Raw genomic sequence first — 21,383 nt, forward strand, 5'->3', positions numbered from 1 at the left:
GAAGCCAGAATACCCCTGTTCATTTGTACGAGGAGCCACTGGGGCCTTCCTGAGGGCCTCCTTTGCCTTGCAAATGTAAGAGGCCCAGGAAGGACTGAAAACTATATCCAGAGATGAAACACCGTGTACATCCGCCGTCTGCCCAGCATCCCGAGGAATGCACATCTTCAGCCTGTTTGTGCAAAAGAAAGCACGCGGACCCCGGCAGTGGGGCACTGGCCAGTCCCTTCCATCCGAGTGACTTTCTGCCAAGTTCTGCGCAGGGCACAGATGGGTGGGGTGGACGGGGCATGAACACATGCAGGACGCATGGAGCAGGTGACGCTTACTGACGCTTCCCGTCCAGTTCTGGTGTGACCGTCTCAGCCCCCCTCCCAGGGCCACCCGGCAAACAGCCCAGGGGCTCCTTTGCATCTCAGATGCTTGATCTTTCGCCCAAAGAGTCAGGAAGGGACAGGGATCTAAAGTGTTGTCCAGCCCTACGTGGTGAGGCTGCTCCCCAGAGAGGCCGGGCCCACGTCCTTCAGCTGCTTGTGGGAAAACTTGGTCTTTTTGTGTTTTGTTGACTTTTTTTTTTTTGAGGGGGCTGGTGGAGGCCACAAGTGCAGAGTTTTTCCAAGAGCAAAAGCCAGCATTTTTAGTGGAAAGACGATGGGTTTGGAAGTGCTTCTGTCTGAGTCTCAGGGAAGCTCCAGTGGACACACAGCTGGGCTCTCCTGGGAGGAGGGAGACCTGGGAGCACGTCTGCCCCACCTGCAGTCCAAGCACATCAGGGCGTAAGGGGGGCGCACGATGGGTCCTAGCTGTTTCTTATTTGCGTGTTGGTCCCCGAGTTGAGCCTTCCTTTGAAATCCAGACGCCGAGTGGTGGACAGACGGAGCAGGGCCTGAGGAAGGTGACCGGGGCTTCCAGGGCGAGCAGCAAGGGCTGCCCGCAGGCTTACGTCTCAAAGTACTTGTAGATCTGGGCCACGTACCGCATCACACTCTGCCAGTCCGGCCGGTCCGTGTACAGCATCTCACTGAGCTCCTGCGGGAGAAGGAAGAGGTCAGGGGCCGCCACAGGTCCTCCCCACAATGGGGCCCAGACCCAGTCTCACCGCACGCACGGGAGATGCAGGCCACGTCCAGCTGGTGCTAAATACACTTAATAAAAAGGAAAGCGTTTCCCAGACTCACAGACACAGAAAAGTAACTATGGTTACCGAAGGGGAAGGCGGGAGGGGTAAATTAGGAGTCTGGGATTAACAGATACAACTACTATACATAGAAGCAACAACGAGCTCCTGCTGTAGAGCACAGGGAGCTACACTCACTAGCCTGTAATAATCTATAATAGAAAAGAATATGAAAAAAAAGTCTATGTCTAACTGAATCACGATGCTGTGCACCAGGAACCACACAAAACTGTAAACCAGCTATACTGCAATTTAAAAAAAGCCTTTCCTTCCTGTTTATTCAGGAGATGCTGTCATTTTTAAAGAACATCAGACACGACCTCCCCCTCTCATCTTCTAAGGACATGACAATGAGCATTAAAAAAAAGTTTTCAAAAGAGTCACCACAGTCCCATTATTGTGTGAGGATCCCCATGAGCCTGAGTGGCACGTGAACACGCACCTGGGTGCCCCGACGGTTCCATCACTGTGCTCTGTGCTTTTCCACTGAGCATTTTTCATTCACAATTCATTTTAGGGGATTCGCACTCTAGGGGACAGTCCTGTACCCTGTCCTCTGCACGCGTGGTGCGTGGCTGTGTTCCCTCCTCCCCCACAGACTTTGCAGTAAGCGTCTCTGTGCTGTTCCCTGCCACAAAAGCCCTGAATCGATTTAAAGCTGCTTTACCAGAATGAAGGGACACCCCTGAATGTTTTATTGAGGTTTCCCCCTTAGTCCTGAAGGCAGCAAGCAAGCAGAGGCAGAGGCCAGGGAGGGACGGCAGGAGGGACGTGCTCAGCCAGGCACTCCTGAAATTCGTGCCACTGAGCATATTTAATAATTCACTTTGTGACTGAACTGGGACTCTCTTGTGGTCACAAGAGAACAGTAGCAAAGGACCCGATGTCAAGCCAGAAGACGCAGCGGGAAAACAGGCTGCACTCTGAGCCCATCTGCTCCCGGGCAGGGACAGAACAGCTCAGCTTCCACGTCAACAGCATCGAAACCTATCTTCCCGATTGTGCTCCCTGGTTTTGCTGAAACACCAGTGTGTCATCGGTCACGGCAGACGGGAGGAGGAGGAGCGTGGGGAGCGCTCCACACAGACGGACCTAGAACACCTGAGAAGGAAAACAGGGTGTTCACACGACCCAGGGGGAAGCAGCGTCCTCCGGCCTAGGGCGCTGCCGGGGGCGGCCGGCGCGAGAGCCGGAGCTCTGACCGCGGGAGGGCCGCTGGCGCGACGGCTGCGGGGAGTCCGGGAGCAGAGACGGAGCGCTCGGGAGGCAGGTGCACCCCGGGAACGGGAGGACCCGCGGACGCCCCACCTCCGAGGAGGGCAAGGACGGGTCCCACCAGCGTTCCCGGTTTTACTCAGACTAGCCTACGTGCCTGAGACTAACAGTAATTACAGTGAGAGATAGTTTGCTACACCGTCAGCATCACATCTGAACCTGTCTGAAGAAATCGTTTCGCACCGTTCAGGAGAAGAGATGGTGTGCTGCGTTGACAGAACCTGCTGGGGCGCGACCCTGGCGTGACTTAGTAGCTGAAAACCTTCCCCCAAAAGAGAACCCCAGGCCCAGCTGGCTTCACTGGTTAATTCTACCAACCAGCTCAGGACGAAATAACCCCAACGCTACACAGTCTCTTCCAGGAAGAAGAGGAGAAAACATACTCAATCTGTGAAGCCAGCGCTGCCCTACTACCAAAACCAGACCAAGACATTACAAGAAAACCACCTAGTTCTCACACAAGCACAGACCGAACAAGCCTTAATAAAGCTTAGCAAACTGGACCATGGTCTAGTGGGGTTCATCTCAGGAAAGCAAGGCTGGTTCAACCTTAGGTCAGTCCATGTTATTCCTACTAACAGGCTAAATGCGAAAAACTGTATGATCGTCTCAACAGATGCGGAAAAAGCATGACACAAAATTCAGCAACTATTCACGATAAAAATTCTCAAAACAGTAGAAAGAGAAGGGAGTTTTTTTTAATCTAGTAAAGGACATCGACAAAACCCCAAAGCTGACATTGTACTAAACAGTGAGAGACTGACGTCAACAAAAAAGAACAGGACAAGGACGTCTTCTCTTGCCTCTCCTAGTCAGGGCTGTACTGGAGGTTCTACCCAGTGCAGTTAAGGCAAGAAAGAGAAATAAAAGGCACACAGATTGGAAAGAACTGCGCTTTTTGCAGATGACATGACTGTCTATGTAGAAAACTCCAGAGAATCTACCCAAAAAACCCTCCTGGAACTGATGCAAGTTTAGCAAAGTCTTGGATACAAAATCAATAGCTTCCCTACATACCAGCAACAAACAACTGGAATTTGGAAAAAGCAACAACAACCCCCCCCCAACCATTTAAAATGGCACCAAAAAAAAATCTGTGTGCATAAAACGGCTGCACACTGATGGAAGACGCTCTCAGTAAGTGGGGAGGTGGTCCAGGTTCACAGACTGGAAGACACAGAGCTGCTGAAACGTCAGTTCTTCCCAATCTGACCTACAGACACAACATGATCCCCATCAAAATCCCAGCCAATTTTTGGGGTAGGTATCAACAAACTGATGTTAAAATTTATAAAGGCAAAAGTCCTGGAACAGCCGGAACAATTCTGAAAAGAAGACTGAAGTTGGGAGTGGAGACCTCCGTGTCACGATTCATAAAGCTCTGTTAATCAAGGCAGAGTGGTCCTGGCTAAGGGACAGACACTTAGAGCATGTCACGTGCCTTCTAGCACAATAAAATTATTGGGAAAAAAAAGAAAAGATAGGACTCTTGCCCTCAGGAGCTCATGGTCTTGGTGGGGATGGAGAGAAGCCTTATAAGCAGATAAATTACAAGGTAACATGGGCTTGAGGGACTATAAATAAACTGCTTTAGGAGCCCGAGTGGGCGTGGCTGCCCGGGTGCAGGGTCATGGACGGGTGAGCTGTGGGCTCTGGAGCCAGCTGGCCCCTGACCCTTGTCTTTGTGACTCATGAGCCCTGTGCCCTTTCATCAAACTGCATGTCCCTCGGGGTCCCACTTGCTAAGGAGCATCTGTCTCACAGGACTTCTAAGCGGCCAACAAGCCAACACACGGAAAATGCCCGGCACATAGTAAACATGCACGTTGTCAACGAATTAACCAAGCATCCTCGACAAAGTCTGCACTGCAGAGCAGGCTAGGTGCGCCTAAGGGGTCATTCCGACGTCTTCATAGAGTCCTGAGCTGTAAGGACCTCCCTCCACAGGGGACCCGAAGAACCTGACACACGGGCTCACTCAGTAACCCACCACCTCGCAGACTGTGTGACCCAGTGCGGGGACGTCTGCCCCGCCGCATACAAACACATCACCCCTCGGAGGACGCCCACTCTGCTTGTCTGTACGGCAGCAGCAGCGATGTCAGACATCCCCCCTCACCCATCCTTCCCGTGGGGAGCTGTCGGTTAAGCCTCTCCATTACCCTGTGGCTGAGGAGGAACAGGTTCTAAAATTTGAGGAACACTGTCGAGTTCTCACTTTTAAAAAAAAATCCCCTCCTTGAGGGGAGTAAATAGCTCAGTGGTAGGGCCTGTGCTTAGCATGCACAAGGTGCTGGGTTCAATCCCCAGTACCTTCATTAAAAAAATAAATAATTTTAAAAAAGCACATTAAAAAAAATCTCATCCTTGCTAATGTACTATACCTAGAAATCCATGTTTGCTAGAATACATGCCTATAAGTGAATCTTTTCCCTGACTAACCTAATAATACAGTTTGACCAAGGACTCGGGATTGTTACTGCTGCCAATTCTGATTGGGTGTGTGTTTTTTTTTTAATGTCATGTGCAATTAAATATATTATTTTTCAATCCACATCAAGATACTGAAAAGCAAATTGAATAATGTAGGAAGCTTCTATTTTGTTGATGGCATAAACTGGTTAAACTGATCACAAACACTCCTAAGTGCTTTCGAGATGAATTATTATGTTTGTCAGCAGCTCCTCACAGACATCTGTACAAATGAAACTGCTGGCTCCGGCTGTTAGTCCAACAAGATGATCTCATTCACTTCCAGCTTTCACGAACCTCAATAGTACAATGGATGAAAAACAAGAAAAAACGTTAAATTAAAAAGGCAATATTAACTGTAACACTGTAAGGAAAACCATATTCTGCGTATAATATCACCTTCCAGCAAGTTCTTGTGATCTTTGACTCCTTGTGTAAATGACCTGTTGATACTTGTTAGCCGTTTCGTGTTTTAGGAGGAAGATAAATCAGGGTCCTGCTACTCCATTTTGACCAGACGTGAAGTCCTCGCATGCCTTTTAAAATTCCCTAGACTTGTATTTACATGACAGGGGCTTTGTTTCTTAAAGGTCCAGTGGAATCTGGGCTTACTGGCATTTTTTTGTGTGTGTCTGTGACTATATTTTTACACAATCAGTTTAACTTCCTTAATGGTTAAAGTTTTACTTCTTTCTAAGTTTTAGAGAAACATTTAAATTTAACATTTAAATAAATATATTTACATCTATTTAGAAAACTGTCCATTCTGTTTCAGACATGTTAGCGTAACACCGCTGACGGCACTCAGGTTTCTACGAGAGCTGTTCCTTCCCATTTTCATTCTGTCCTCTGCGGGTCACGGAAGGGTGGCTCACTTACGTCAACTGAGGTTTTCCTAATCATTAATGAGATTGGACATCTTTTTAAACGTTTATTGGACATTTGTGAGCTGCCTATTCTAGACTTTGATAGTTTTCTACCAGGGTTGTTGTTGCTGTTGTTGTTACTGGTTAGCAGAAATTATTGCAAGTGATCTGTCTCTGCTCTTTCTGCAGTTTCATGATGAGGTGTCTGGACAGACATTTTGTGTTATTCCTCCTATTTGAGATTCATTAAGAATCTGCAGTCTTTCATCAGCCTCAGAAAATTTCAGGCACCATTTCTTCAAACACTGTCTCTGTCCATACTTCCCTTTTCTCCTGGAATTCCCACCGTGCATGGGGCTTAGACGTTACTTGCCTTTATCTTCCATGCCTCGCAAGCTCTGGGACAGACACTAGCAGCTGGGTGACCCAACGGTTATTCCCTGCCTCTCTCTCCCTTGCAGGTCTCCCAACGAAGAGGATGGAGAAAGTTTTATGTCACCTCACATTCCACCGCCGCTGGGGGTGGCCACGTAAGAGTACAGCCAATAAGCGGATGGACTCTGGGAAGACTTTTGGTTTCCTTATCGAAGGGGGATGATGTGAGGGACTCACTCTCCCCCTTCCCTCTCCTTCCTGCCCTGCGGATGGGAGTGATGTCTGGAGCCTGGCAGCCGTGTTCAGCCACAGAGGACCAAGTTTGGGGACAAAGAACCAACAGATTAAAGATGGTGGAATATAGAGAAGAGACACTTTGGGTTCCTTGATTACAAAACTGAGCAGAGAACCATTCCTGAAACTCCTTCTGGACTTCTCCAGAGAAGAAAAAAATAATCTTTAAGAAAAAAATAATATCTTTATGGTAGAAGCAACTGTTAGTTGCGTTTTCCATTTCTTGAAGTTGAAAACCTATTAACTAATAAAACCCCTCTATTATCTTTTCCGTTTTTAAATGTCTCTGTTTTATGTTCTGAGTAAGTTCCTTAGATCTATTTTCCAGTTCAGTAATCCTCTCTTCTGCGGTGCCCAGTTTTCAACTCAGCTGGTGTTTTTAATTACAGATTTTTACTTCTACACGTTTTACTTAATTCTTTTCTAAATCTTTCTTTATAGGAGTATGTTCCTTCCTTATGGTTTTCATTCTTTCTTCTGTCTCTTTAATAAATTTAAACATAGTCTTTTGTAGTCTCTTTCTTACTGTTTTACTATCTCAGGTTCTGGTAGATGATCATGTTGTCTGTTGTGTTTGCTGAACAGCTCAGGTAGATCATTTTCTCGAGCGTTTTGTAATTTTGGATTGTGGGCGTATCTCCAGCAGCCATTTTGCTACTGGCCTGGGAGCTTCCTGCAGTGGAGACAGGATAAACTTTATTTTTTACGTTTCTTTTGGGGGGGGTTATTTATTTTGGGGGGTTAGGTTTGGGGGGGTTATTTATTTTGGGGGGTAGGTTTATTTACTTTATTTATTTTCTTAGAGGAAGTGCTGGGGACTGAACCCAGGACCTCTTGCATGCTAAGCAGGCGCTCTACCTCTGAGCTGCACCCACCCCCACAGGACAACCTTTTCTTGTAGCACAGACATTATAAATTTGGACTCCAATCCTCATCTGGCCCAGTTTTCTTTTTTTACAGGAGATTTTCTTATTTTGGCCACCAAAAAATCTAAGGTGGAGACCAAGCTTCCCTATCACTTCCCCGAACTGGCAGGTGAAGATTTTTACTTCTCCTTTCACTAAGAAGAGTGGCATTTTGTGAGCTTTGGTTTTTTTGTTTGTTTGTTTCTGGGGAGAAGGGAGGATTTGGTTGGTTGGCTGGTTGGTTGGTTGGTTGGTTAGTTAGTTAGTTTATATTGATTTACTTTTAATGGAGGTGCTGGGGATTGAACCCAGGACCTTGTGCATGCTAAGCACGCACTCTACCCCTGAGCTGCACCCGCCCTTCTGGGCCTTGGTTGTGTGCAGGGGTCTCAGCACTACTGCTCTGTTGATGGGAGCTCAGGGTTTTCTCTTGCTCCTGTGCGGGCATTACCTAAAGCCCGTAACCACCAGGTGGCCATTTGTTGCAAGCCCCCTACCACCCCCCCGGCCCCACCCCCGCCCTCAGTCTCAGCACATGCCTCATGGCTCTGGTTTTCATTTCTCTTTTAATTCCTGGCATCTGGTTATTTCCCATTCTTTCTCCAGAGCTCAGTTATATATTTATGTTTTTACATTACATTGTATTCAGATTTCTAGGTGACTTGAACAAGAGGGCTTTAGTGATAATTCCGTCTAGAACCGAAATTAATCTGCAGTGAAATATTTACTGAAAAAACTCTAAATCATCTGTGGTCAGACCAACTGTAAAATTTTACATTAAGAATCATGAGTAACAAATCTTCAGTGAACGGATTTCATTGTTCTGTAAAAATTACTCAGTAGCAGGCATAAGTTCTTTCTCATACAATCAGAGTGAAGTACCACAAGGACCCAGAGCAGGTGATACTCACCAGGCTTGGTTTTATGCCCACGCTTTCAGCTGCTTCAAATGCCAACAAGAGATTCTTTTTCTAGGTTAAAAAGACAGAGAGACTAAAATTATCAACTAAACATATATGGCTTTTGCTAGGGAAAAACACCAGCTGACACTCCCATGTAGATTATCTGCTATTTATAAAACACAAGTTTCCAAGTCAAATATGCAAACAGTGGACTCAGTTTAAGGGAAAAAAAAAGATGAACAGGTTACAACTGTCACTAAAAATGACATTACTGATTGATTTCTGTCAAAGGTACATTTTTGTTATTTGGTTATTTTTTACCTTGTCAAAATTTATGAGGCAGACATTCTGTTATATATCAAGTTGTGTAATCACGCTGCTGTATCAAACAATTATTGAAGTAGTAAGTGCACACAGTTAAATACAGTCGTATGAAAAACTTCTCTCTCCCAGTCCTGGTCCTTGGGAGAAATACTTTTTGTTTCTCTCTTTAATTTTTCAGGTGATTACCTCTACCTACCTGTCTGTAGTTGCTTGCACCATTTTTTTTTTAAATTGAAATGCAGTTGATTTACAATGTTGAGTTAGTGTCAGGTGTACGGCATAGTGATTCAGTTACACATGCATATTTTTTATTTTATATTGTTTTTCATTGTAGGTTATTATAAGCTATTGAATATAGTTCCCTGTGCTGGACAGAGGACCTTGTGGTTTACTTTATACATAGTAGCTTGTATCTGCTAAACTCCTAATTTACCACCCTCCCCCCACCGTTTCTTGATTTCTAAGATAGCCATTACTTTCTCATCTCCTTCCACAATAAACGAGGACTAAGTACCAGGCACCTCTCTCCTCCATTCATTACAGCTCATTTTAGTTCCTTTCTTAGTTATGTTTGTGACTTTAAACAATTTCCTTAAACCTCCACTTCCTGTCCCATTTCGGTCATCACTTCTTGACTCTACTCTGTGTGGTAAGAAGTGCCCTTGCCCTTCCTCCACCCTGTCAAGTTTTATTTTTAAACTGCTAAGGCGCGCAGCACCTGCTCCCTTTAGGCACGTTGGAGTGTCCCGCGCCCTCTTTGCAGGACGGCCCTGAAAACTGGGGGCCGTGAGCGGTGTTTCCCTGCAGCGCGGTTCCGTCCCGCCCCGCAGTCCGGTCCGGACGCGGAGCCACGCAGGACGCCTCTTCCAAAGGCGTTTCCTCTCTGTAACTCACCCAGCTGCCCGAAACCATGCCGCGCTTAGCGTACGCCCGGGCTGGACCCCGCCTTTCTTCAGGTTGGTTTGCCTTCAGTTCTGCTTGTTTGGGATTCTTCTTATTTTGGCTTCTTCCCATCTTCTGGCTTCTTCTCATTCTGCCTGTTGCCTATAACCCACGAGCTGCTTCTTGCATCTTTTGTTCTATTTGGTTTTGTCCTCGTTCCAGAAATGGTTTCAGGGCACTAAACGTGAAATAGGTGTCTTTTGTTATTCACAACCAGCCCCTTTCAACCACACCTGGGTTTGTTTGTTAATGAGGTGATTTCAGAAAAGCCCCTCTTTAACCGGGTGCTGGGGGAACCAACCATGTGATCAGAGGTTGTAATTTTCTGTCCCCCTCCCTGACCTCCAGGGGAGAGAGGCTGGAGGCTGGAGCAGCCACCAATGATAAATCAAGGGTGCCTGTATCACGAGGTCTCCGTAACACCCGGAAAGGACGGGGTTCAGAAAGCTGCTGGGTGGGTGAACACATCTATCTGTTGGGAGGGTGACGCCACCAGCTTCACGGGGACAGAAGCTGCTGTGCTCAGAACCCTCCCAGACCTCACCCTGTGCATCTGCTCATCTGGCTGCTCACCTGTGTCCTTTACTTCTCTGTAGCAAACCAGTTATCCAGTAAACAGTTTTCTCAGGTTCTGTGAGCCACTCGAGCAAATTAACGGAAACTGCAGGCGGGGTCATGGGACCCTCTGATCTACCGCCGGTTGGTCAGAAGCACAGGTGACAACTTGGACTTGTGACTGGCATCTGAAGGGGGTCGGCAGTTGTGGAGGACTGAGCCCTTAACCTTTGGGACCTGACGCTATGTCTGGGTGGACAGCGTCAGAACCGAGTTCAACTGCAGGACACCCAGCTGGTGTTGCACGACTGCCGGCTGTGGGAACCCCACACCTGCTCGCAGAGGTGTCGGAAGTGGGGTCCTGAGAGCAGAGGAGATACACGGGAGTGTGTTCTCCCTAAGACCTTCCCTGAGGACCTAAGGCCTAGGTGACGTCCATCTCACGGCTTTAAATACCATCTATACCTGCCCTGATCAGTACAGTACCACTCATAACATGTGGCTATTTAATTGAAAGTAATTAAAATTAAAATTAAAATTTTCCAGTCACACTAGCCACAAGCCACTTTCCATCAGCAGCCCACGTGGCTAGGACAGCCCCGACGCAGAACACTTCCATCATTTAAGTTCAATTAGACAGAGCTGGTCCATTCACTGCAGCCTCAGATCTCTCTTTTCAGCTCTGCTCTCCCTTCCGAACCCCAGGCTTGCTGTTCATTGCCTGCCTGACGGTGCTACCTGCATCCTTACATCTCAGATGTAAAATGATTCAAAACAAAACCATTTTTTTTGTTTTCCAAATGTTTAATAATCCTGTCCAGCCTGCTTCACAGATTACAAACAAAGCACCATGCATACATTTTAATTTATGCTCTGAAATTTTAGTACTTCTGTGATGGTTAATTTTATGTTCCCAACTTGGCCAGGCCTTGGTACCCAGACATTTGGCTAAAAATTATTGTAGACATTTCTTTGAAGGCATTTTTAAGATGAGATTAACATTTAAATCAGTAGATTTTGGGTAAAGTAAATTTACCCTCTATAAGGCAGGTGGGCCCCACCCAATCAGTTGAAGGCCTTAACGGTAAAAGCTCTCCTCCAAAGAAGAGGGAATTCTGCTAGCAGGTGGCTTTCAGACTTGAATTACAGTACCAGCTCTTTCTTGTGTCTCCAGACTGCCAACCTGCTGTGCAGATTTTGGATCTGTCAGCCTTCATGACTGCACGGGCCAACTGCTCAAAATAAGCCTCTCTCTCCCCCTCTCTGTGTGTGTGTGTGTGTGTGTGTGTGTGTGTGTGTGTGTATACATACACACACACACACACACACCCATCAGTTCTGTTTCTCTGGAGAACCCTGACTGACACACACTCTAAAAAAATAAATCACTCTGTTCAGTTATTATCATCATTGCATTGGTACCATGACCCTTTGGACTTAATTTAAATCCTAGTGGGAAAATCAAAACAGGACTTGTAAACATTTCTGTTCCTTCCCCTGCTCAGCCAGACACCTGGGGCCACCTCTGGCTTCCCCCCACAGCCAGTCCGCCTCCGAGTCCAGCTGACTCTGTATCTTGGGCGTATTTCTACTCTTCCTACATCTCTCCCCGCAAGGGGCTGCCACCCGGTCCCCGCTAACAGGTGAAGCAGGGCAGTGTCCTGCTCTGGAAGGCTCCCCAGCTCCTTGAATCTCTGGCTCCTTCATGTCCACTATTCAGTTTGAATACTTCCTCCTCAGAGGCCTTCCCGGACCCCTGGTGGAGTCAGACCCCCATGTTTCTCTCACGGCTCCTTCCACGGTCTATAGTTACTTACTTACAGCGTTACCTGCTACAGGTCCATCCCCTGAGGACAAAGAACACGTTCACTGAGCCTGACGCCTGGCAAGAAACACTCGCTGAGTGAGTGAGTGCGGGCCCAGTACAGCATTTTCCAAAGGACACTCCATGGAATATGACTCTTAGGATGTTCTAGGTCAGGGTTTGGCAAACCACAGCCCACAGGCCAAATGCGGCCCTCAGCCCATTTCTGTAAACGAAGTTTCACTGGAACATGGCACGCCCACACGCTTACTAAGGTCTGCCACGGCAGGGCTGACCAGCTGAGGCAGAATCACAGACCCCCGGGGCCCACCGCCCGGCCCCTGCTGGGGGCGTTTGCCAACCCCTGTTACAGGTGATTATATTAAAGGCAAAACAGCTTCCGTGGCTCTGATGTAAGTTGGGCTAGACAGAGTCACGAAGGTTTCTCCAGCAAAGGACTCCTCTGCCGTCTGTGAGCACCGTGACCCTCCTGGAATGTGAGCTAACAGACCGCTCCCCGAGGCTGCGGGGCGGGGAGCTCTTCGGGGGTGCTTTCTGATTCTTTGCGAAAGATTTTGAAAACGTTGGCCGAGGCCTTGGAACCATGAAGGTGAGACTCCACCAACGCTTCCTCTGGAAATGGGTGATGGGAACATCCCAGCAGCCCCAGCGAAAGGGTCTTCCCTGCGCTTTCCTAGGTAACGAGGAGACTGGGCACATTCACCGAGGCTGTGGCTCTGCAGTGCAGGCCAGCCCTCAGCAGTTCCCTGGGCTGGTATCAACACCCCAGTTTCCAATTCAAGCCCCAACTCCCCCCCCCCCACCGCTGGGGTGCATCAACAGGCTGAGGAGCCCCCTCGAATGCTGCGGAGGAAGCGGCGTGACCCGGCGGGCACTCACTTTCTCCTGGCTGTTCAGCTCCTGGTACGGGATGTGGGCGGGCAGGTAGGTGTGCAGGAGAGCGCAGAGCGCCAAGCCATCACTCCAGCTGCTGCTGAAATTGGTGATGTCGATGTTCTGCGGAGGAAAAGCAGCGCTGATCACCGAGCTGTGCCCACTCAGTACGAACGGCACTGTCCTGACGTGCGTGTCCACCTCTGGCTTTGCAGCAGGACGAGGTAAGACCCTCCGCAAGTCTGCTGGGAGGACATCATGCCAGGAATGGTGGCCTGGGGTTGCCCACATCCATTCACAGAACAGCGTGGAAAAAAGCTGCTGGGACTCAAAACAGGAGGGAATTCCCGCCTGCCCTCTGGTACACCAAAGGCGCTGAGCTGTCTTCCTCTAGAATCGCCCTGCGGCTTGGCTCTGTGCATCCCAGCATCTCCAGCCTTTGGCCAAGGAACAGCCTCCACCCTCCCCCACCAGCACCACCGTCATGACACTGTAGGACCCAGTTAACAACAGGGAGACCAAGACAAAGTAAGACCTTAAAACCCCCCGTGGCTGGGCTGGGGCTCATTCCTGCCACTACCCCCTTCTCCCCGCAACTCGAGGGGCTTCCCAAGGGGGAGGAAACCCTCATGCTAAGCAGTCTCCTCACCAGAGCATATAAATGAAAGGATCTGAAAAGAAAAAACATGTACGTATGTATACGTGTAACTGAGTCACTCTGCTGTAGACCCGAAACTAACACAGCCTTGTCATCAACTATGCTTCAATAAACATTTTAAAAAAAATTTTTTTTAAACCACAATCAAAAAAAAAGAAAGAAAAAAGGATGGGAGGGAGGAAAGAAACACAAACAGGGACCCAGATCACCCTGAGGGACTGAGCTGCGGCTGTTAAAAGGGACGCGAGCATTTGGGCGTTCACGTGCTGTACGGCTCTGAGGGACGTGCAGAGCAAGAACCAAAGGAAGCGCGCAGATTATTCTCCCAAGGGACGTGGTAATTACTCACTGCAAATTATCTTTTACTTTCTCTAGGATATAAATACTTTAGAGATATTTCTGAGTGAGAGAAAATTCTGGGGAAAGGAAGTCTCAGATATGAAAGGTAGCATTCTGAGAAAATTCTAGAAGGGCGGACGGAGGAGCAGGACTCTTAAATGACCCCGTGGACACAGCAAAGCTAAGCCCAACAAGCCACAGCATTCGCTTCTGGAAGGTTCACTTTGCCTGGCTTTTGTTGCCTGGAAACACCAACCCTTGGGGAAAACACAGACCACTCTGTGAGCACACGCTGGCAGGCCATGTGCGCAGTCCCGCCAGGGCTGCGGGACGCATCTGGCCTTCGGGGAGACGTCTTTCTTGTCCCAGCTGCAGAATCAGACTGACTCGTTCGGGGGAAGGGGGAAATGACAATTTATAGCTCACAGAGGACGGAAGAAACTCACCCCTGTGAGGTCCAGAATGTGTAGGAAGCCCTGGGAAGACCGAGCTTCCTTTGGGCACTTGGTGAGAAAAAATACAGAGCACGTGCACACGTGCGGGTGTGTGTGACATCATCACAAAGGGGCCTGTGCCCCTGCCCGGGCGTCGCTGCTCCCACCCCGCCTGGAGCTGTTCCGTCTCGGGCTACCTGGGGAACCCGAGGGGTCGGCCCCGCACACGAACAGCGCAGCCCGCGGAGGCTGGGGGCCCCTCTCCGCAGGCTCTCCCTGCCCCACGGCACGCGGCGGCTTCAGGGGCCCGCTCCGCGCCCTGGCTCCCCAGCCTGGAGGACCGCTGTCTTTGGACCGCATGCCAGCTCTCTGCCCTGCAACGTGGAAACTGCTCCCAAGCAGAGAGATGTGATCACCTCCCGGGCTTCCCTTCTTTTGGAGCTTAGCTGCCTGGGGATACATACAGCTTATCAGATGGCCAAACTTAAAAACTGACATTAAACATTATTAGAACATAGATGAACAGGTTTACAATCTTGGGGAAAGAAAACATAAGACACAACCAGCATAACGCGAGCACAGAAGCAAGGATGGAGAACGCCAACAACATGAAATCTCGCTTCTGTGCGACTAAGACTAAATACAAGACATAGACACAGTATACAGCAAATTGCTAATACCCAGAATATATTCTTTTGATCCGTAGGAAAGAGATAAACAACTCGAGGAAAGACTGGCGGAGAACCGAAGTGGTGATGTTCTGAAAAGGAAATACAAACAGAAACACAGGGAAGGCGTCCAGGCTCAGTAGAAAATAAAAACAGCGAAATATTTCACTCCTCAAACGGGCAAAAATGAAACATGGCTGACTCAGAGTTAACAAAGAAGTGGGGAAACGGGTCCAGGCTGGCGGGTAGGAGCACGGGCAAGCACAGGCGTTTAGGAAGGCAACGGGAAGGTTTTTTTTGTTTGTTTTTTTTTAAACGAAAATAGTATTTGACCGAGGAATTCCACATCTAGGCAGCTTTTCTAGGGGAAACAGTCATGCATCTGCCCAAAGACACACCTACAAGAATGCTGATGGCGGCATTCTTGTTCAGAATGGGGAACTGGTAATACCCCAGCTGTCTGCTAATTAGGCTAAATAAACTATTTTTAAGAAAACTTTTTTTTATAAAGAAAATCAATTACTCAGTTTTCTTATCTGCCTACATTCCTAGGAAGCTCGTGGGAAAACTCCGACGTTCTGGTTTTTGGTATCTGTTACGTGCAGCAAGTTCTAGACACCCGGTATTTCTCACCAATTATAGGATCAGTGTCAACCTGGAAGACTGAACTTCTCTACATTACCTCTGACTTAGCTGAGGAGAACTGGGGGAGACAGAGAACAGCAAATGGACAGATTCAGAATCCAAAAAGATTTCAATAAGCCAGAAACAGGACCCCAGGGGTAAGTCATAGGGGATCAGAGAGCGGGAACGTCCCCTGAGGGTGGAGGCTTTCTGATGACAAAAGGGCTGCTGTGTCTCCAGGGATGTGTGGCAGATACTGCAAACCTCTGGAGACACAATCACAAGGATGCTGACATCAGAGGCGTGGCCGGGGGTTATCTTTCTTGCTTTCTCCCTGGCTTCCTCCTTTTCCACTGAACAAATGCTCCAGCGTCCCCACCCACGACTTTCTTCCCTGACGGACCCGGCTGAGGCACTGTGACCCGTGGTCCAGTTTCACTGCAAGTGTCCTGCTGCCTGGCATCTCCCGAACCACCGAGCTGGGTCCACACCAAGCCAGCGCCCCTCTGCCGCCCCCGTCCAGCCACAAAACGTGGCCCAGCGTGGGGACACCGGCTCCTCTGCCACTCCTGGGAGCCGGTCTGCTCTATACTCCTTGGTTTGGCTCCCAAATGATTCCCTGCCAGGTTCTACCCCCAGGCCCCGCCCAGGCCCCGGACTCTGGAGAAACACTTTCCTGGGGTCCTCCTCCTCCTGCTGAGTCAGGTACCTCATTTTCATTAATTTCACTCCTCTTCCTGGCTTGCTCTTTCTATGAAAGGACGTGGTTATTTGCAGCCCTGCTGGTTCCATTCATCCTAGAACTGCCCAACCACCCCCTTTCCAGGCTCAGGAATCTGTTCGCACTCCTAAACCCCATCCTCCTCCTAGCCCAGTGCTCATCGGTATCCACTGGTCTCCGAGGACACGGTACAGAAACCTTCTCAGGGACCATCCGCACTCACGGGGCAACTCTCCAGGCTGGAGTAGAGCCCAAGCCAGGCTCTGAAGTCTAATTAAAGCAAATGCTGGCCCAGCCCCTGCACCTGTGAGGCCCCGAGGCGCGACAACGACGCGTGGCCCCCTGGCCCCGACGTTTCACCCCATCAGCGGAGCAGGCAGGGCAGGACACACTGTGATCTGGGGGCTGGAGGAGGCCCCATGGTTGAGCAGCAGAGAATGAGTAAGTCGTTCATGATTGGATTCCCCACGTGGTTCTGGGAACACTGGAGACAAAAATCTGTTTTTTGTTTCCTTTTTGTGACTGATAATCAGACAGAGTGAGCCTTGGCAAAACCAAAATGTAAATGACTCTAAGGAGGAAAAAACAAACCCAAGCTGTGACCTGCTCCTAGGCCTGGGTCTTCCTCGGTCCCTAAAGCAGCAGTGACTGTGACTTCAGGCAAATGACTCAACTTCTCTGGCTTTTAGTTTCCTGATCTTTCAAATGATTAGATTACATTAGATTATAGTTGTGGTTTTGAAGTGATTAGCTGTGGAACCGGTTCTTCCAACTAGTTTCTGGAAGCTTTTTCTAAAGGAGAGTTTGAAAACCATCAGATTACGTGATCTCTGGTCAGCTCCCACGGCTGCTCTGCCCTGCACTGTCCCACGCGACAGCCACTGGTCACAGGTGGCATTTAAAACCATTAAAATGAAATAGTTTAAAATTTAACTTCTCAGTCACATTAGCCACCTTTCAAGTGCTTGGGAACCATGACCGGTGAGTGGCTACTGTCCTGAAGGCGCAGATTTAGAACAGTCCCATCACCATGGGAAGTTCTACTGGACGACACTGCTCTGCACTCACGCGAATGTGTGTGCTTATTTCCCCTCCTTTTACGCAAAGGCAGCATGTCGTGCACTGTTCTGCATCCTGATTTTTCCCACTCGCCAGATGCATAGAGAGGTCCTTACGCCACATACGAAAAACAGTTACAGTGCAGAGACGAGGAGGGTGGGTCCTGAAGCCAGAAGCCCCGCCACGCGCTAGTGCTGTGAGTGACTGTGACTGTGAGCAACTGTGTAACTTCTCTGTGCCTTGGTTTCCCCATCTTTGAAATGGATACGGAATAGATACCTTGTAGGACTGCAGTCAAGATTAACTGCACGCACCACGCATAAGGCACTTAGAACAATGTCGGCCACGTGGAAAACAGTCACCACACACCAGTTCACTTTAGTCTCCAGGCTCCTCTAGGGGTCCGCGGCACGGTGGACACCACAGACGTTCAGGCTGTTTCCAGCCTCTTGTCACTCCTCTGCCCGCGCGTGGACTACACTACGATGGATCCGGCTAAACTGCCCTCCAGGAGGCTCCTCCGCCTTACCCCTCCCACCCCCACCCCTCAACTTACAAGTGGCCACTTCACTACACATTCGCGCGAGAATCCACAAAGATTCAGGGAACAGCGTATTTCTGTCCACCTTCCGATGCTCGAGCGCTCCAAGTAGAATATTTTTGGTAAGGGAAAGGACTTTTTTTAAAAAAAGAGAAACAGCACTTGTGTATTTTTGGATGTGCTTACTAAGAAAACGATACATAATAAGTAAACAACTTAGTTACGTAGTTCGGAGGGATTCTGTTCCAAGAACAAGTTTCGTTTATACTAGACAAACACTCCTCACCCCAATCTTAACTTCCTCCCCCAGAAGGGCTGAATTCAGCCTCTGAAATCACAATCTCCTTAAGGCTAGAATGCTGCTTTTTCCCAGACGAACATTTCATGAATAAGAGAATGGAAAAAACTCTCAGTGCAGATTCACTTGGGACTGGTGTGATCTCAGCAGACTGATGTGCTGTCCTGCAGGATGACAGGGAAGGGCAGCCAGCGGCCAGGCCCGGGCTCTCTCCCTGAAGGCAAGAGACTGGCTTTCGGTGGTGGGTGGTCCCTCACTGCCGCGCCGGCTGCTGGCGCATCTGAGCTACAGGCCCCCTCCCCCTCACAGGACAAGGATCCAGGGGGCAGAGAGGGCGCAGGTCTTTTAAACCAACCTCCGTCCACAGCAGGAGGGAACAGTCTCACACCGCTGTATTCTGAAAATCCTGCTTACAGTTCCAGAAACTGGCAGGACACCTAACACTTCTACCCCTGTGGGAACACGTACGTGCTGCAGATGTCTGAAAGCAGGTGCTTCCTTCCTTCGATCCCATAGAGCCCCGAGCCTCAGCTAACCTGGGTCAGGAGCCTTTAACTGGACCCCAGCGCTGTCCCTGAGAGCCCACCTCATTCTGCCCCCTCCCTTCCTCCCGCATATGGTAGGGATTCAGCAGGTTGGGACGGGTGGGGTGTGGGCCCCTCAGCCTCCGGGGCTGAGCTGAGCCTGAAGCTGGGTTCCTGGTCTTCCTGGAAGTACCTGCCCTCTTCCCAACCCTCTGCCCGGTGACCCTCTGCCTCTCAACACAGACTGTCATGACCTCAGAACTCTAGAGTCCAAATCCTCAGTGACCAAAACACTCTCTCCTTTCCCCAAAGGACACGGAGGACTTCATCTCCCAGTCCTTCTAGTAGGTGGTGGTGATGGGGGGTTGGGGGCGAGGCGAGGACAGCCACTTTCCATACTTCTGAGAAGCGGGAGGGAAAACAAGACGACTAAATACCCATCTTAGAAAAGGCCGACCCTCCCACACAGCCTCCAGATGCGGCTCTAATACTCAGTCCGTACAGAGCCATCGAGGGCTTTAAAGACACGGGGGCACGTGGTCCCGGGAGCTGTGGTTCGGGGAGGCTGACGTGTCCGGCTGGGTTCACCACGAGGAAGACGCAGACTCATGACACCTGCCCCATCATGGCGCGGCCTGGAGGACATGACGCCCAGTGACAAAACCAGACACCGAAGGGCGGGCACTGCCTGGGGCCACTCCCAGGGGGCACCCGCAGTGGCAAAGTCACAGAGACAGAGAGTGCACAGAGGTTCCGGGGGCTGGGGTTGGGGGGGACGACTGTTCAACAGGACAGAGACTCAGTTCAGGAGGACGAGAAAGGTCTGGGGGGATGGGGGGATGGGGGGGTGGAGGGGGTGCCGGCTGCACAACAGCGTGAATGTACCTAATGTCAGCGAACCGAACACGTAAAACAGCTAAGATGGTAGTTTACATGGCGTATATTTCACTACAATTGGAAAAAAAAAGGAGAGACTGCAGACAAGGAGGACAAGGCTGCAGGGACGGACGGCACGCACTCTGTCCTCCCGCGAGCGCCACGCGAGAAGACGAGTGGTTTCACTGACACACTGCGTGATGCCCCCTGGCGACTGGAAGCACCCCCAGGAATGAACTGCTGTCCTCGGCAAACGGCTAAGCAGCGGCCCGCGGCTCTGCTGCTGCTCCGGCCGGGGGCGCCCTGCCACAGCAGCCCACCGCAAGGGCAGGCAGGCTCTGCTGAAAGCGAAAACTGCGACCACAACCTAGAAGAGCGCTCAAACTTTGAGGAAAAAAGATGAACAGGCAAAGAGAAAAGTAAACAAAGCAACTGTCCTAGAGCTTCACACGGGGGACCGGGGCAGGTCACAGGAGAGCCACTTGCTGGCGCCGCCACAATGGGAGGTGTGACACACCCCTTCACAAAGCCATTTCACTACCTAGGAATTTATTTTACACTTAGCACAGGCATAAAAAGGTGTGGTAACCTGGAGATCGTCATTCTAAGTGAAGTAAGCCAGAAAGAGAAAGAAAAGTACCATATGATGTCACTCATATGTGGGATCTAAGAAAACTCTTTTTTTTAATTAAAAAGAAGAAAAAGAGGACACTAATGAACTCATCTACAACACAGAACCAGGCTCGTAGACACAGTAAACAATCTTATGGTTACCAGGGGAAAGGGGGTCGGAAGGGATAAATTTGGGGGTTTGAGATTTGCAAATGTTAACTACCATATATAAAAATAAATAAAAAACAGATTTCTTCTGTACAGCACAGGGAACTGTGTTCAATATCTTGTAATAACCTTTAATGAAAAAGAATATGGAAACAAATATATGTATGTATGTGCATGACCGGGACATTGTGCTGCACACCAGAAGTTGACACATTGTAACTGACTATATTTCAATTAAAAAAAAAAAAGGTATGGTAAATGACATTCATCCTCATGGCACTGTTTTTATTTTATTGGGATAAAATTGACAAAATACAAAACTCACAAACCATTTAAACGTGTACAACGTGGTGGCTTTTAGACCTTTCCCTGGTTTGTGCGACCAGCGCCGTCACCTAGTTCCAGAGCCGCTTCGTCACCCCAGCAGGAAGCTCCGTGCCTGTTAAGCGGTCACCCTCTCCTCACCCACAGCCCCCGGCAACCACTCAGCACTTGCGTTTATGTGGATTTTCCTATTTGAGATATTTTCTGTAAATGGAATGATAAACGTGCTCATCTGGCTTCTTTCACTGTACACAGTGGTTTCAGGGTCTATGAGGTGTTTGTTGCAGGTGCCAACACTTGCTTCCATGTTTTGGCTGAAGTGGCTCACTGCGTGGACAGACCACCTTGTCTCCATCCAGGCACCCACCAGCTGACGTGCCCCTCTTGGCGACTGCCACGGTGCCGCTTGCTTTGCACGTTCATGTGCTACATTTTGTTTGACCTCTTTCAACTCTTTGGGTTCATGGTCAGGAGTGGAACTGCTACTTCATATGGTAAATCCACGTTCAACTTACTGGGAAACTGTCAAACTGTTCTAGAAGCTGCACCATTTTACGTCCCCACCAGCAGTGTGAGGGCTGCGACTTCTTCACATCTTTGCCGACACTTTTCACATTTTTCATTTTGGTTATGATACTTCTCACCTGCAGAATTTGTTTGGTGCCTTTTTACGCTTTCTGTCTCTTTGCTGATAGTCTCATTTTGTTCATGAATCTTTTTCCTGATTTCCTTTAGCTCTTTGTCCGTGGTCA

The 21,383-nt window shown here is 49.2% G+C and overlaps 1 protein-coding gene across 8 annotated transcripts in view; it reads right to left on the reverse strand.

The window, feature by feature from the left end:
• Positions 1-543: 543 nt before the first annotated feature.
• Positions 544-21,383, reverse strand: part of SPECC1 (sperm antigen with calponin homology and coiled-coil domains 1) — a 188,715-nt gene continuing 167,875 nt past the window's right edge. For 3 of the 8 annotated variants that reach the window (XM_064495319.1, XM_064495320.1, XM_064495321.1), the window contains 3 exons: positions 12,792-12,908; positions 8,276-8,335; positions 1,913-2,269 (listed from right to left, as the gene is read on the reverse strand). In XM_064495319.1, coding sequence (XP_064351389.1) covers positions 2,165-2,269; positions 8,276-8,335; positions 12,792-12,908 — 282 coding nt within the window. In that variant the 3' untranslated portion in view covers positions 1,913-2,164. Of the gene's footprint in view, positions 1,030-1,911; positions 2,270-4,918; positions 5,222-5,758; positions 7,133-8,275; positions 8,336-12,791; positions 12,909-21,383 lie in introns of those variants that run through there. The other 5 variants (XM_064495322.1, XM_064495324.1, XM_064495326.1 and 2 more) reach the window with 5 other exon arrangements.

This window comes from Camelus dromedarius, chromosome 16 (assembly GCF_036321535.1).
Source record: "Camelus dromedarius isolate mCamDro1 chromosome 16, mCamDro1.pat, whole genome shotgun sequence".
Taxonomy (NCBI): Eukaryota; Metazoa; Chordata; class Mammalia; order Artiodactyla; family Camelidae; genus Camelus; species Camelus dromedarius.